The sequence below is a fragment of the Chrysemys picta genome, chromosome 1 (assembly GCF_011386835.1).
Source record: "Chrysemys picta bellii isolate R12L10 chromosome 1, ASM1138683v2, whole genome shotgun sequence".
NCBI classification, from domain to species: Eukaryota; Metazoa; Chordata; order Testudines; family Emydidae; genus Chrysemys; species Chrysemys picta.
In genome coordinates this window covers 19,454,320-19,470,737 of record NC_088791.1, presented here as the reverse complement: position 1 = coordinate 19,470,737, position 16,418 = coordinate 19,454,320, and the positions used below count along the sequence as shown (strand labels likewise).

Below are 16,418 nucleotides of genomic sequence, written 5' to 3'. Positions count from 1 at the left end.
GGAGTCTCAAACTGGGCAACAAACATAAGGGCAGTCAAAATCACTAGTCACTTTTGAAAATCTTGGCCTAAGGTCCTATTGCTGTACAAGCTGATTTCTGAGCATAATGGTTACTACTGTGAAAAGTTCTATAGACATTAATAGGCTACTCAGAGTAGTAAGGACTAACCTTACTAATAAGAGCCTAGGACATCAGTCTCTTTGATTAAAGGACCTGTACAATGAAACTCCCCTCTCATCTTTTATAATATTGAACACTTGCAGAGTACACTATCGAAGTACTGTACACAAACTACCTAATGCCTTCTAATTAACTAATGTATCTTAATGAAAAAAACAAAGAATCTAAAATCTCTGTCTTTATACAATACATGCACATTCCGTTTTAGTTTTTTTTACAATAAACTTGAGTCAGCTGAGGTTCCTTTCTACAATCTGAAAAACACATCACCATATTTGTATCATTTATCAGAAAGGAAATGTACAATGGCACAGATTGTATGGACACAATTATTGATCAGGAACTGAATGCACACACATATTGGGTAGTGGATAGGGATAATCTCCAGCATGCAGAGCCAAAGTTCTTGGTTCCTTAATGAATTGCACACCAATTACATGGCGTTCCCACAGACTTTGCTCTCAAGACATGTAGAATGCATGAGAAACAAGTAAAGTCTGTCGGTTTAGTATCCATCAAAGCTTTCTTCCATGTGAGGAAGTGGCTAATTTGTCATTTCACACTCAAAGAGGCGTGAAAGGCAGAAAGGGGGAGGTTTGGTAGAGTGGGGGAGAGGGGCTGCGAAGCATGAGAAGAGGCAATAGCCCCGATTTTGATCTTGCTTACACTAGTGTAAATTGGGAGAAAGTCCAATGAAGTCAATGGAGTTACACTGGTGTAAATCAGATCTGAAGGAAGCACAGTGTCTCTTGCTCATACAAGAAAATTTATCTTATTAAAGCGCAGAAAGTAAAACTAGGAACACTTTACAAATGATGTTATTGTAAATCGCAAAGCTGCTCATCTCTAACTTCTACTTCTGTTTATTTACATGTGGGGTCTTTTTGTTTTTATTTAATTATAATAAAAAAGTATTAATTCCAACAACACAATGCCTTGTTTGAAATACACAAGAACTTTTATAAAACAAATACACAAGTCTGAGGAATGTCTGCTCTCTCCCCATTGTTATACCTGGCGTAAGAGCACTGTCAGTTTCTGTCTGTCACCAAATATGTTTCCCTCATTGTCTTTTGTCATCAAGTGTGGGAGGGTTTTTGTGCGTGTGTGTTCTCCGCTCCTCTTTTTTTCCACAACAAACTAACCATACTCCAGAAAATGAAGCCAGCTGGGGGTTAGAGTTGTAGAGGTGAGTGGAGACATTCAGGATAAAATCTTCAGCAAGACAATAGAGGTGAAGGCTGAAATCCCATTATTTGTTAATAGGGTTTGTGCACGTACCTCCCACGTGCTTACGAAATTTACTCTCCAATATCTTGCTGGCAGTTTCAATTTGAGTCAAGATTACATTTCAGCAGAGGGACTGCAAACTAGAGGCTGCTTTTGTCCTAATGAATAAAGCTCTACATTTCCTCCTCTTAAAATGTGATCACATTTTTAAAGGGGAAAACGAGTGTTACTGCTAAGCTTATATTTAATTTGATTTTTTGCTTTGCTTCTCTGTGTTAGCAAATGCCACCCATGTACCTAAATATATGTCCAATGGGTAATTTAGTATAGTTTTGCAGATCTGTCACAAAATGGCCTGTATCTATATGGCACCTCCCATCCTTACAAGACCCCAAGCACTTTTACAAATACATCTACATACCCCTGAACTGCAGCCAACTCTCGGGTGGAATGTAGCAGTCAATTAATAATGCACTGTAACAAAGACTTTAAATCTCATATAAAAATTATGCCAGGGAAGCCATGGAACACCCACATGACATATGTCATGAATCAGCTTCTCACTAAGTGTTAGCTACAAAATCTGAATTTCTGGGAAAAAACCCAGATTTGGAATTATTGCCTTGAGTGCGGTGCTCAAATAAGGAATTTGTCATTTGCTATAATATTCCAGTATTACAGTGCAGTCCTGTACAGACCCATAATGACTGTGCGTTATCTAATCTCAGTGTGAAGCAATATTAATTAATAGGAAGGATGCACAAAACAGAACACAGTATTTTTGCATGTTAAACGTCCTTTCTTTAAATAGACTATAAAACTACGTAGATGTAGGCCTGGCATGTGGGCTGCTGACAGGTTCATGGTGCCTTCGATTTCGCTTTTTCTTCATCTCCTGCATGTGCTTCCATTTTGCCCCACCTTTGTTCCGCTGCCGCCGTTTCTCCCGGTGCCACATCTGTTCACAATACTCATCCAGGCTGAAGCTGGGGCTGCTGACGAGTTGGATGTAATCCTTGTACCTCAGCCGCGACTCAGTAAGCAAATCTCTCCCCCGTCCCTCTTCTTCCTCCGTTTTCTGAGTGCTTTCCATGTGCCCGTTCTCTATGACGTTCAAATTTAACTTCACGATGGTGTGAATGAACGTGTGCTCCTGTGCTTTGCAGTAATACGCCCCTGTGTCCTTTCTCTGCAGGCTGCGGATCAGCAGCCCGTATTCCGTTTTGATGATTCTCTCGTCAGCCTTCAGCTGTGAGATTGGACAAAGCAGAAAATAAAATCTGAGTATGTGTTAGGTGGGGAGTAGAGGAGACAGAGGGGACAGTTGGCTCAGGGACTGACAATGAGATATGCAGTCTTTTACCTCTAGGTCACTGGCATATAAGTACCTTAGATAGACAGATGCATATGGAACCATTTGAATTTCAGAGTTCTACTATTCAATTGATAATTATAGTCTCATCAGCATGCCTTAGTTAAAGGTACATACAGTCTGAGAGGATAGAGTCACCAAGAAATAATACAATTAAACAGACCAAAACAAGGGTAAGGTAGCCTACTTTCTCAAAGCAAGAGTTGGATAGATAGCTGGACAAATCCCATTAGATTGCAAGCTGTTTGGGGCAGGGGCTATCATTTTATTTTGTTTGTATAACATGTAGCACAATGGGGTCCTGGTCCACGGCTGGGGTGCCTAGCCACTACCACAATACAAATAATAAATTAATAGTAATAACAATTAAGTCAATAAGTCTCATTCTGATCTGACACTGGGTTTACAACAGTGTAAACGCTCTTAACTTTAACGTAGTTATGCTTCATTTACACCATTGTAAGTGAGAGCAGAAAAACGCCAATAAGATTCAGGGAGCTAAAACCCAGTGCAATTCTTTTATCATGTAGGGTTCAGGATCTGTGAATGAGAAAACCTAGAAAAAACAGAAATTTAAAGCTAAGGCTGAATTTCTGTGCATTATGTACCCTATTCACTGCAGCATTTGTGGAATTGTACTTGAGATTGTGAAGGCTGTGGAAATACTTGCTCTATCTAGCACAACATGACATGTTAGCCACTGGCGTGCTGGCTCTATGCACTTGGTGCCTGAGGCAAACATAGCCATCCATGCTGCCAGCTACTTTGCAAATCTGGTAACCTACAAGTGATTTACAACATTAATTAAGCCTCACAGCCCCTCTCTGAGGCACTGATATGTTAGGATCCTTGCAGATGGAGAAACATGGATGCTAAGTGATTTGTCCAAGGCCACACAAAGACTCAGTGGCAGCGTTGTGAGTAGAGCTCTGACTCCCACTCCCTTGCTCTAATTCTATACTCCAGAGTACATTCCCTCCGAAGCACTGATGTTGGAAAAGGAAGCTGGCACTTCACAGAGTGTGCAGTGTTCTGCTGCCGCACAGAGGCTGCAGGGGAGAACAACAGTGAAGGGATTGCGGTTCAGCTTGATTAGCCCACAATGCACATTAAGCACATCTTCAGCACCACTGGTGTCATTGTTATAATACACAAGGATCCTGTTTAATTCACTATTGTGCTGGGGGGAAAAAAGACAGAAAGAAAGAAAAAAAATCTGGAAAACGTCCCAGACTATACATCTACCCTCCCAGAATATTTCAGAGGAAGAAGATCAGGGAAGCATAAAGATGAGTAAAGTAATGGTATTCACAGTGAGTAGACTACAAACTGTTTTTATGTGAAAAATCTGTAAGCAATTCTTCATCCCTAAATAGTATATATAAGTCCTGCTTGCCTGGCTTGCTACCATACTAGCTGAAGCACTCTTCAGTCAGATATGTGCAGCTGCCTGTGTGCCATTGATGACCCATTCAGAGAGCACACGTCAGCTACTAGAAAGGCAGGGTGGTCTACTGAATGGAACTCGGCTCAGCTGGGGCTTAGTGGTGGGTTCTGTTTAGTTCTGTCACGGACACACAATATGGCCTGAGGCAAGGCAGCTCCAGGCTTCAGTTTCCTCATTCATAAATTGGCGACAAGAATACTGACTACATCACAAGGGGGAAGTCAGGCTTATTTAATAAGTGTCTGGCAAGTGCTTTGTGATCTTTTGACACCAGGCACTATACAACCCCAAAGTTTGTCTGAGTTAAAATAGCTTGGTCATGGTCAAAATACAAGTACATTTACAGCAGCTAACAGTCCTGCAACAGCGGGGAGATGGACTAGGTATTCAATAAGTCTTTTTCTTCGCTAGATTCTATCACATAGGGCAGTTTTCCCAACCTTTTCAGGTTGGCCTCCCCTTATTTGAAGTAAAACTTTTTGCAAATCCCTTGCACTTACTGTAAAGTAACAATAAAAATATATCAATGATAAAGATAAGCCTATATAATTTATTTGTGTGTGTGTTTCACGCTGCTGAGAGACAATACTTGACCCAGAAGAGTAAGGCTGTGTGGGCAATGGTGGAGAGAGATTTTCTTTGGTTTTGATTATAATAAATTTTTTTAGTGCCTCGCAAACCTCCCCCATCTCCCCAGTTGCCTTTCATGATCTTCTCCCTCTCCCCCTCCCCCCCCATACAAGGGTCATGACCCACTGATTGAGAAACATTGACATGGGAAAGGCCAACTGCTGGATGTCTGAGGAAGACCGAGAAATATAGGGTGGGGTTTTCAAAACCGCTCAGCATTGGCCTTTACTCTGTTGCCATTAGAACCCATATGGATTTCAACAGAAGCAGAGTTAGACCGAGTGAGCTTTCCTGAAAATTTCACCTAGACATGGTATTGTATTGTGTCAAGTGATACCACAACATTTGGTATCCTGCAAAGGTAGAATACAAAGGAGATATTTAAAATTTTTGAAAAGGCCTATTTTAAGGGTAAGGGTTCCCTCACTTTTGCTATTATTATTTCTAAGGCCATCCAAAGATATATTATTAGGTGTCTTCCAAAATAGAAAAAAAACAGAATGCCTTCTCCAAGGTGCTTAGAAGACAAAATTATGCATTTAATCACATGGGCATGGCAGTATGAGGAAAGGTTTTTATAAATTATTCTGGGAAAACATGGCTTAACATTGTTAATTTTTGTGTAAGTGTAATGGCAAAGGTGGATCATAAAGGGGCTTTAATGAGTTGAAGGTGGTGGCTTTTCATAGCAGCTCAAGCAGGTCATGCCAGGAGTAGAGACTAGTGTGCAAGAAAGTGCAAAGGGGGCTGTGGGTAAAGCTGATGAGCAGGGCAAAAAGGCTGGTGTTGCTGGTGGAGCAGAGATGACTCAATAAGAGAAAAGAGGCTCGAACCACTGTTGAGCCCAGGTAAGGGAGTTTCAAAGGGGCATCCTGTGGCTCCCTGGCACCATAGTTTAGATCAGATTGAGGGCTGTTCTACACTATGTCCCAGCTGTAATGTCCTCCAAAGAGCTGTTTGTCAGCTGGGAACCGCCAGAGCACAGCTTGCTCTTGCCACATCTCCGATTCTGGAAGCACAGGGCCGACTACATTGGCTTAGGGTGACCAGACATCCCGATATTATCGGGACCATCCTGATATATGGGGCTTTGTCTTATATATGCACCTATACCTCCCTGCAAAAAAAGTGTCTCGATTTTTCACACTTGCTGTCTGGTCACCATACATTGGCTACATGTCAAACCTCCTACAGTAAGGGAATCTCCAGCTGCCTGTTTAAGCTGGCTGTACACTGGTTCAAAGGAACCACAGTGGGGCTCAGCCTGTTGTCAGGTAAAAGGAAGGACAGAGCTATGGAGGCTCTCGAAGAATCTAGAATTAGAAAAGAGCTGTTGGGTCACTTAGTCCTTCTTTGTACTAATTATTACCATGCGGTATTTGTAATACAGTAGCCTTCATGTGCAGTTTGACATTAGGATGGAGCCAGGCTGTTCTCAGTGGTGGCAGATGACAGAACAAGGAGCAATGGTCTCAAGTTGCAGTGGGGGAGGTCTAGGTTGGATATTAGGAAACACTATTTCACTAGAAGGGTGATGAAGCACTGGAATGAGTTACCTAGGGAGGTGGTGGAATCTCCATCCTTAGAGGTCTTTAAGGCCCGGCTTGACAAAGCCCTGGCTGGGATGATTTAGTTGGTGTTGGTCCTGCTTTGAGCAGGGGATTGGACTAGATGACCTCCTGAGGTCTCTTCCATCCCTAATATTCTATTCTATGATGCAGTTCTGTTCAGAGTATAGTTATAAATGTGCTAAAGGTTGAGGTTCCCATCACTCTCCTCGGGAGCTCACACCACAGGCTAACCGGTGCTAAGGTGGTTGTGTCTCTTAATCCCAATCTATCTCTACTTTTATTTTTAATGAATAAGATTCTTATTCAACGTCCCATTTACATCTTGGTTATTGATTTATGGAGATTGTCACCTCCTCCTTTTCTATGGCTTCGTTAATTCCTTTCTTATTCTCTGACAGGATGAAATTATGGCTCTGATTTCACACATATTGAGCCACACTTCATTATTGTTTTCCCTCCCACTTCTCTTTTTTGGTATCCTGTTTATGTTGTTTTACCCATAAGTTCAGAACTCTTCCTGACTTTCCTCTCTACTTTTTCCCCCACAGGACTCTGGAGTTTCATAAACACCTGGCATTTCATTACTTGGTAGTAGATCTTTAACCTTTCACTTGAATACTTAATTTGTTCTTTAGTTCCTGACCTGCAGACGTAAAACATGTTTTATTAAATTATGAGTATAGTGAAAAGCCTGGTTACGTAGGAGATATCGTTTTATTTCTGTCATATGTGGTTTCATTATTTTTCAGCATATCATAACCAATCATTCTGCTAGAGCTATAATGAGTTCTTCAGCAATTCAGAAGACCAAAGATCCCAATTCAACAATGTGATTAACTTTAAGCAGGTATTTTAAGATGAACATATGATTAAGTGTTTTGTTGAATCAGGGCCAAAATTGTGAGCCACAGAAATTAAGCAGTTATCAACATTTGTCCACATAACTTCTGGTGTCATGTAGTTGCTTTGATTCAGCCTGCAAATGCTATGTCTTCTCAATGACAAGGTAGCAGAGTTGGACAGAATTCTGTATATTCTTTCAGCAACTTTTAAATAGTTTTTTTATCATTGATATAAAATATTAAATAAAATGTGCAGAGCACAGATACAGAAAATGCCCGGCCAATGAATAAGAGGTTCATTTATATTAATTGCTTGATTTTTACAACATGAATTTAGTAATGGGGGGAAACACAGATTGCCAAATCTTGAAAGAATAAGATAGTAAAGAGCTAAGGATTCAAAAGTGGCATGGCATTAGGTTAGGTCAATGTCTTTTGTCCTTTGTTAGTGGTGTGTTTAGATGGCTCCCTCATTACAAATAATTCACGTCAACGTTTTCACAGATGAAACATTGCACCTGTGTGTGAGAAGATAGTGGATTCAAAGCCTGCCTTCCCTCATTAATCAACATGTGAAAAAGCACTAGAGGTAAAGCTGCACTAACCATGGGTTAGATGACTCCTGGGGGAATTCTGCACCACTGCACAATGCAGAGTTTTGCAGAAATTAATGTTGTGTGCACAGAATTTCCTCTTTTCCCCAACAGAAATGGGCTGCAGAACTGCTGGCCACCACTAGGGGACGCTGGACGTGGCAGAGCCCAGCTCGCAACTAGAAGATTCTGCAGGGGGAGTGGAAGAAGGAGCTGGAGGGTTCTTGGCAGGTACAGTTCCCAGCGTGCCCTGAAGGAAGGAGGCAGTGTGCAGGAAACTCCATGCAAGCCCAGGACCCAGTATCAGTCTGTTTCTCCCTCTGGATCCCTAGACTATGGGGAGAAGGGGGTGTGAGTGTCTAGGCTGGGGGCAGCCATGGCTGGGCTCTGTGGGGGAGGGGTGCAAGTGAGCATCTGAGTCAGAGGGGGGGCCCTAGAGCTGAGCTCTGGGGGTAGAGGGTGTGAGTGTCTGGGCTGGGGAGGGCCCTACGGCTGGGCTCTGGGGAAGGAGGGGGTGTGAGTGTCTGACCCCTTGACTGGGCTCTGAGGGGGAGAGGGCAGAGAAGCAGGAACTTATCTGTAGTAGGGGTTTCTTTAACTCTACTCCTGGGGGAATTTTTGTGTGTGTCTTTATTGTTACAGACATACTTGCTGACAGATATTTTGAAATAAATGAGCAAATAATTGAAACTGGCATGATTACATAGTGCAGGGATCGGCAACCTTTGGCACGCGGTCCGTCAGGGAAATCTGCTGGCGGGCTGGGATGGTTGGTTTATCTGCAGCGTCCGCAGATTCAGCCGATCACAGCACCCACTGGCTGCGGTTCGCCGTTCCAGGCCAATGTGCCGAGGGATGTGCTGGCCGCCGCTTCCTGCAGCCCCCATTGGCCTGGAATGGCGAACCGCGGCCAGTGGGAGCTGTGATTGGTCGAACCTGTGGACACTGCAGGTAAACAAACCATACTGGCCCGCCAGTGGATTTCCCTGATTGGCTGCATGCCAAAGGTTGCCAATCCCTGATATAGTGTTATTTTGACAAATAGAATTTGCAGAATTTTGAAGTTTTGGGCGCAGAATTGCCCCAGTCGTATTAAATGCAACTGCTGAAGAAAGAAAAATAAGGAGCGTTTACTGAGAATTCTCCTTGGACTTCATTATCAGTGGCCTATGTCATCATTCCATTGAGAAGATGGATCTTTTTTTATTATGTGCCATGTTGTTACTGTTACACTGGGAAAAATAATTGAATTCAAAATTTTTTTACCACTCTTTTTTTAAATTTGTACTTAATAAAAAATCTAAAGGAAAAATGAAGAATGTGTTGGGAATTACAGAGACAAGATGGGTGAAATAATATCTTTTATTGAACCAAATTCTGTTAGTGAGAGAGACAAGCTTTTGAGCTTACACAGAGCTCTTCTTCAGGTTTTGGGGACATAATGACATTATGTAGGGAGAGATATCAGTCACACTATAGTTAAGGTTGAAGCTAACTTCCCATTAGAAGGATAATTTTTAAATTCTCACCCTACATTTACCCAAACCAAATCAATCTCCCTGAAAATAATAATTGTCTCATTTAAGGACTTCATGGAATTAAAAAACAAACAACCCACCACCACTACCCAATTGGTTAAAGTAAAGTAAAAGTTGATTCTTTCAACAAACTGAAACAGATAAACCTTTAAAGTGTAAGTTGACATTGCTGTCAACACCAGGGGTTTTCCCCTTAAAAGCACATCACACCACCAACTTACGGTAAAAAGCAAATCAACTGCATCTTCAATTAAATTCAACAAGAAGTTAGTCAATAACTGTCTAACATTGCATTCCAACCCTGCCGGGCTAAATAAATAAATATATGGAAATATACCTCTCTCATAGAACTGGAAGGGACCCTGAAAGCTAAGTGAGTCCAGCCCCCTGCCTTCACTAGCAGGACCAAGTATTGATTTTGCTTCAGATCCCTAAGTGACCCCCTCAAGGATTGAACTCACAACCCTGGGTTTAGCAAGCCAATGCTTAAAGCACTGAGCTATCCTTCCCGTTTCTCACTCCAGGGTTCCAACTAGTGACCATTCAATGGGCCTCCAAGACAAAACTCCCTTCTCAAAGAACCGGGCCTGAAACAGGATGGTGTATTCTTAAATCTTTACTTGATAATAAGGTCTATGCCCATAACCAATGTTCTCTGCCAAACTTAGCCCTCTTCTCCATTCTGCTTTCATCTGACTCTTGGGTTTGGGGTTGAATAGTCACAGAATCTATCTACAAGCACCACCAGAAACTCATGCCCATGAAGTTGTGGCCAAAGAAAATAGGCTGTAATCACACAAAAATCATCAGCCACTGACTAAACCAACAGAGACCAATGCCTCACTCACCAATTCACCACCAAAAATATCAACACCACAGAACAGAGATCACTGCCAGATCAGTGTAAATCCCTCCAACCAGTGTAAAATGGACCATGGGAAAAAATGCATCCCTGTCTCCAATATGGTGACCACAGCAATAGAGTTCAGTGTCCTACCAAACACATACCTTTCAAAGAGGATTACCAACCAGGCTGGATAGTCCAATCCATGGCCAACATCAGCCAGCAAACACGGGGTGGGACAGTGGGAAAGAGTGAGCTGCTGGTGAAGAAGCCAAAATATGCTGAGGCTCCCCAGTGGGTTATCTTCCATCACCCACATCATGCAAGGAGTTAAACCATATCAATGATAGGCTGTCGTTTCAAAACATATGGCTTGCTATGTCCCATGGAAAGGGACATGACAGCCTGGCAAATCTGCAGCCACGGGAGAGACTGGGTCAGGCTAGCCGAATATTTTTTAAAACGATAGGAGGCCAATGTTAATAGCTTTGCAGGGAACACTGGGTTTGCTTTTTCTGTCCCAGACACCTATTATGTACATAACACAACACATAGGAATTTAAAAAGGAATAAACAAACAGCCGAGCTTAAGCTGCAGGAAATTCAGCACATTAAAGCCTTACGAACAAATGATGTACAGGTTTTTTTATTAATCCAAGTCACAAAAACGCTCCCACAAGTCAGTGACTAACCTTCCAAATATGGGAATAAACATGATCAATTGCGTGAGCAACGCTAAATACAAAAGCACCAGATAATTGACTCATGACCCACCAAACCACAGGGAAACACACTCCTCCTGGCAGCAGAATGACCTGGTGACAGCTCCTGTACCACAGGAGATCCTGTCCCCTCCCATAGGCCATTCTGACTGGAAGTAGGATTCTGAACCACGACCTTAAAGGTGAAATGCAGGAGACATCCTGCTGGGCCAAAGGCTCCCAATCTAGTCTGGATTTTGCCCTCTCTCCCCCCTCAGGAAGCTGTACTGCATGTCATGGACAAAGCGTAACCATCTATTTGTAAAGTGAGGTTTAAAGATCTGCTGAAACATTCCAGCTACACCACTTCAACTAAAAGTCTGTAACTTGAGTTTCCAGGTGCACTGAGTCATTCACAAAGCATGGTATCGTCATCACAATAAGTTATACCTTTAAGACATGCACTACAATAACATACAGTGTTATTAGAGAAATATAACGCAGGAAGAGAGAGCGGAATATAGAACTGTAATGGGGAAAGTTATGGTAAGGTATTGACTGAGCAAAGATCAGGCTACATGTTATATACTGCTACCCTATTTCTGTTACATCTGGTATTTTGGTCAAACTAAAGTGCATTAAAAAAACCCTCAACTTTATATCTCCATCTTTGGATTTTCTATAGAGGCCATCTGTGTGGTATCCAACACTGAGGGAAAATTTCAAACATGGGTGCCCAAAGCTAGACCATCTCAATAAAAAGAGCCGGTGGTTCAGAGATGCTGAGCACTCACTACTCCTGTTGGTGTTTGACATCAGGCTGACTTATTTAGGTGGCTACACATGAATTTACTTTAGGTACCCAATTTGAAAATGCAGCTTTATTAATTTTTTCTTTATCTGTAAAGATAACAAAAGAAAGAACAATGTTGTTGTAGCTGTGTTGGTCCCAGGATATTAGCGAGAAGGTGGATAAGGTATTATCTTTTATTGGACCAATTTTGGTTGGTTCAAGACCAGTGTCAAGCTTATACAGAGCTCTCGCCAACAGAGATTGGTTCAATAAAAAAAATATTTCCTCACCCACCTTGTTTCTCTAAAAGGAAGAACATTTTTTGTGTGTATTGAAATGCACCATCAGGATGATTCTGAAAAGGGAAATGGTGGTTGCCCCATTATTTACGACAACAAAAACTAGATTGGGTCAAAATACTAGACATAGGAGCAAGCATTTATCAGCAAGGATGGAGATGAGCTAATAGGTCTATCCCGTCTCTAACTGCTATGATCTTGAAAGTGAAAAAGGACTCTGGCTGGGGACTTTGGTGGGAAAAAAAGTATAAGAAAAAAAAATCCAGAACATGGGCTCTATCATCTATTTTATCAAAGATCAAACATCATGTGAACATTCCCATGGATATAGTGGCAGCATGTGATAAGAAACTATTTGCTTGCAGTTGACATTCATAACACAGAAAATCCATCTGGAGAGTTTTCTTCTAAATGAGCCCAGTGGTTAATATAGCATTTTATCAAAGCTTTACTTTTCTCATATAAACATTTCAGATTATTTACATAGTGCGAGCCTACTAAACGTTGTGAAAGGCTGCTAATGTGTGCTGGATGCATATTAGAGATGCAAATGCCATAAAACATATGCACACACCCCCTTATGCCCTTCACACCAGATCCTTGGCTCAACTTCTTGAACCAGCTGTTGAATCCGATGATATAGGGGAGTCCCTGGGTGGCATAAAACCCACATGGCTGATTCTACACTGTGTTCTCATGGCTTGGTTTAGGAAATAGGGCCAGAGCATGCTGGCATATTGGCTATTTGTGGCTATTACAAGTTGGCGAAAGTTTGCCCAGCCCTTAGCCTGCTCTAATGTAGCCAAAGGCCAATTTGGCCTTAAGCCAGCTCCACAATCAAGTGAGATAGAAAGGCAGTTTAAAGCCACCTTTGTTTTGCTCACCATGAGCTGCACCGATTGAGTCTTTGATTTCTAACAAAAATCTGAGTTTTTTCCAACTGGGTTGCACAAAACTCAGGGAGAAAAACTAGTCTTGTTAAAGCATCAGACAGAGCCAGGAGTTTCAATTCCTGATTTAGCTACAGGAATGGACACACACAACCCACCAACCCTGTTGTATCTCAATTTCCCAACATGAAAAATGAAGATGAAAATGCTTAACCAACTTTGCAAAGCACTTTCAGATCTAAGAGGATTAAACCTTATCCTTATTAAATATACCTTCTTCAGATGTAATATTTGGTTAATTAATGTTTGTAAATCCTTTTAAGAACCTTGGTTAGGTATTACAGAGGTGAAAGGTTGTTTTTATAATGACTGTGGGTCATCTAAGCATCAATCAAAGTTTCCTGTTCTGGAACAACTCTAGAGCATGTGCCTAACTTTAAGCATGTGCTTAAATCCCTTTGAAAAGGATAGGACTTAAAGAATTGCTCAGTTGTTTTCATAAATTGGGTTGGATGTAATCATATATGTAAGTGCTTTTCTGAAGTGGACCCCTAATGAGGTAAGGAATACAACTTCTTGCAAAAGAGAGTCAAAGATAAAACAATTAGGGCAAGAATTACAATATTTCTGGAGTGATTAATATACATCTTCCAAGCCGTGCATAGTAGAGTTTTCAGTTTAGCCACCTGTGTTTATTAGTGTTCTTTGGCCATTCTCCAGACATACCAGCAGGCCTGCTGATGAGAATACAATATAATTTTTCAAGTATGTGGTATTGATGGATGTCAAAGATAGTGTTTTAAACCACTATAACTTTACCTAAGGCTTTAAGCCTGGGGCATGAGACGTGCTAGATATATAAATACATTTGTTATGTGCTCATGCTCAGTGGTGAAGTTCACTTTGCCATGCTTGAGTATGTAGGGGTTGATACAACAAAAGTACCCCAAAGCCAGGGCCTGCAGACAGTCCTGTTCCTCCAGCTCATGTGGTGGAAAAGCATCTGCAGCCTGAGCTACTTGCACATAAAATAGATTATCTGACTCCCAAGGTTAGCACCCATCACTACTCTCCCTGGCCCACTACTGGTGTCATAGTCCTCATGTGGCCTCCAACATGGCGACTTTCCCCAAAGAGCCCAGATGGTGCTCAGGGTCCTCTGCAATAGACACCATAGCCCCATACAGGGCTATCACCTCACAAGAATCAGCAATGGCTAGACTTTCTCGGCTCTTAGAAAGGCAGAGAGAAATCTTGCCATCACAGTCAATGGGAGAGTTGCTAGCACCCACAATCAATGGAAGGCTGAGCCATAAACGATGGTGCATTTTTAATAGTTCCTATAGGACTCTGATATTTAAACTCTGCTTGAGTTTGAAAGAAAAACAATTCAATCTGGTTCAGATCTGAAGGCATAACTAACTAAAGACTGGGATGAACATTGAACAATAAAGCACATCTAAAACCTTCGACCAACTTACCTCCCCCTTTTCACTACCACCACACTTGTGATGACTACACAGGTGGTATGGAGTGGCCTGAGATGGAAAATGGCTTGTAGGAGGGCAAAAGGCATTCTCTGTGAGGGGACCTTAGGTTTGAAAGTCAGTCCAAACCAGTCCCAATCTGTTGACCTTCAGGACATGGTTTTTCACTAGCTGTGAGAGGACTCCGTGGGAAATTATAAAGATTGTAAGGCAGGAGACATGTTGGGTGCTGGTCCCAGATGACAGAATTAACTCCCCCAGGAACTAAGGACCATTGGAAACCACCCCACTTTCAACTTCAAGTGCAAGCAGCACTTCTCCCACCTGCCTTCTCCAACTTAAACACAGAGGAGCACAAACATTTTTAAAAAATCTGAAACCCAACACAATGATCATAAAAAACACTCCCTGTACATACAATTCTCCTCCTAGGGACTGGAGGAGAGATAGAATCAACTTCACATGAGAGATGTTCATCACCACACTTAATTGGAAGGTTCTCAGATACTAGGGCAATGTGGAAACTTATAGAGAGCAGAAGATTCTGAATGTGGTTTCGGCTGCTGAGTTATTCCATGTGTTAATTACTGGGGAAAAGGGTGTTACTGGAGTAGTCTGTCTTTTTAAAATGCACCCAAGAGTGCTTAGAGCAAAGGTTAGGGATTTTTTTTTAAATGAGTAGAATAAATAAAATAAATCTGCCTGTAGTACAGTGCAAATGGCCTCTCTCCCACCCTCTCTATGCCCCAAATGGTGATACCAGAACGCTACTTGATACCTCAGGTGAAGCAAAGAAAAGGAAAACATCTACTAATCCCAATAACTCCTGCCTTCGAATACTCAGCTGAATTCTCCACTGAGGAAGCTCGCCTTGTTGCCTATAACTTACCTCTTCTCGATGTTCTTCTCCAGAGCGTTGAATATACCACCTAATAGAGGCTTGCTGGGACTTAGGAATGCATTCCAGAAAAGTTGAATTAAATTCAATGCCAAAAATCACCTTTTCATCAGCAGTTTCATGACTAATGCCTGGAAAGCAAACATGGTACTGAAGATTAACCCTGACCTGATTTTTAAAGCAATAGGAAAATAGACTGATTCAGAACAGATGCTATAGGAGCAAGTGAATTATAAAATAAGCAAAAGGAAACTTAACTTTTAGCTTAAAATATAACTGCTAGGATTTAGAGGCAGCTGCTAACTTTCCTCCAATGCAACTGTTTTTTAGAGAGGTTAATAAAATCTGTACCACTGACTTACTTAAATTTAAAGAGAGACAGTCACTGCTGGTGAATTAGATATTTTACCTATATTTTTCCTCTGCTCCATCCTCTGTGCACCCAGTGAAGACTCAGCAGAGTAGAGGTGGGGTAGCCATAAATGCTGGTTGTAGTTCCACCAATTCGGAGAGCCACCAGGGACCGCTTTAGCACCCTGCATACTTTAGAGCAGCCTCAAGGCTACCTGAAATCACTCCCTTTTAGTGGCCATTTACTAGGCAGTTACTGCTGGAGCTCAGTGTGTTCCAGATAGGGCACTGAACTAGAAGTAAGGAGACTTGGCTTCTTTTGACTCTGCCAATGACCTTGGAAAAGTCACTCCACCTCTCTGTGCCTTTGTTTCCCCTCCCAGCCTTTGTCTGTCTTGTTTATTTGGATTGCAAGATCTTCAGAGCAGGGATTGCTTTTTGTACTCTGTCGGTGCAGTGTCTAGCACAATAGGACCCCATTGCAACTGGGGCTTGTAGGTGCTATCATCATATAATTATTATCTATTATTAATAGTTATTATTATTATTATTAATCTGCCAGGGGCTGGAAGTGGGGTGATACAAGGCCATCTGAACCTGTTTTACAGCACCAGGGGAAATACCCACCTAGCTGCTAAAGCTAGCCATACATTCCATTTTTGCCACCATATTGGGGCTCAGGATTGAGTTCATATTAGTGGAACATTTTAGTAATTTTATATTTGTTCATCAAAGACAATAACTTCAATAA

The 16,418-nt window shown here is 41.8% G+C and overlaps 1 protein-coding gene across 11 annotated transcripts in view; it reads right to left on the bottom strand.

Moving 5' to 3' along the window:
• Positions 1-346: 346 nt before the first annotated feature.
• The window catches only part of SEMA3D (semaphorin 3D), a 195,190-nt gene continuing 179,118 nt past the window's right edge, over positions 347-16,418 (bottom strand). For all 11 annotated transcript variants that reach the window (XM_005304502.5, XM_005304501.5, XM_065553614.1 and 8 more), the window contains 2 exons: positions 15,308-15,447; positions 347-2,660 (listed from right to left, as the gene is read on the bottom strand). In XM_005304502.5, the coding sequence (XP_005304559.2) occupies positions 2,232-2,660; positions 15,308-15,447 (569 nt within the window). In that variant the 3' untranslated portion in view covers positions 347-2,231. The remainder of the gene's footprint in view (positions 2,661-15,307; positions 15,448-16,418) is intronic.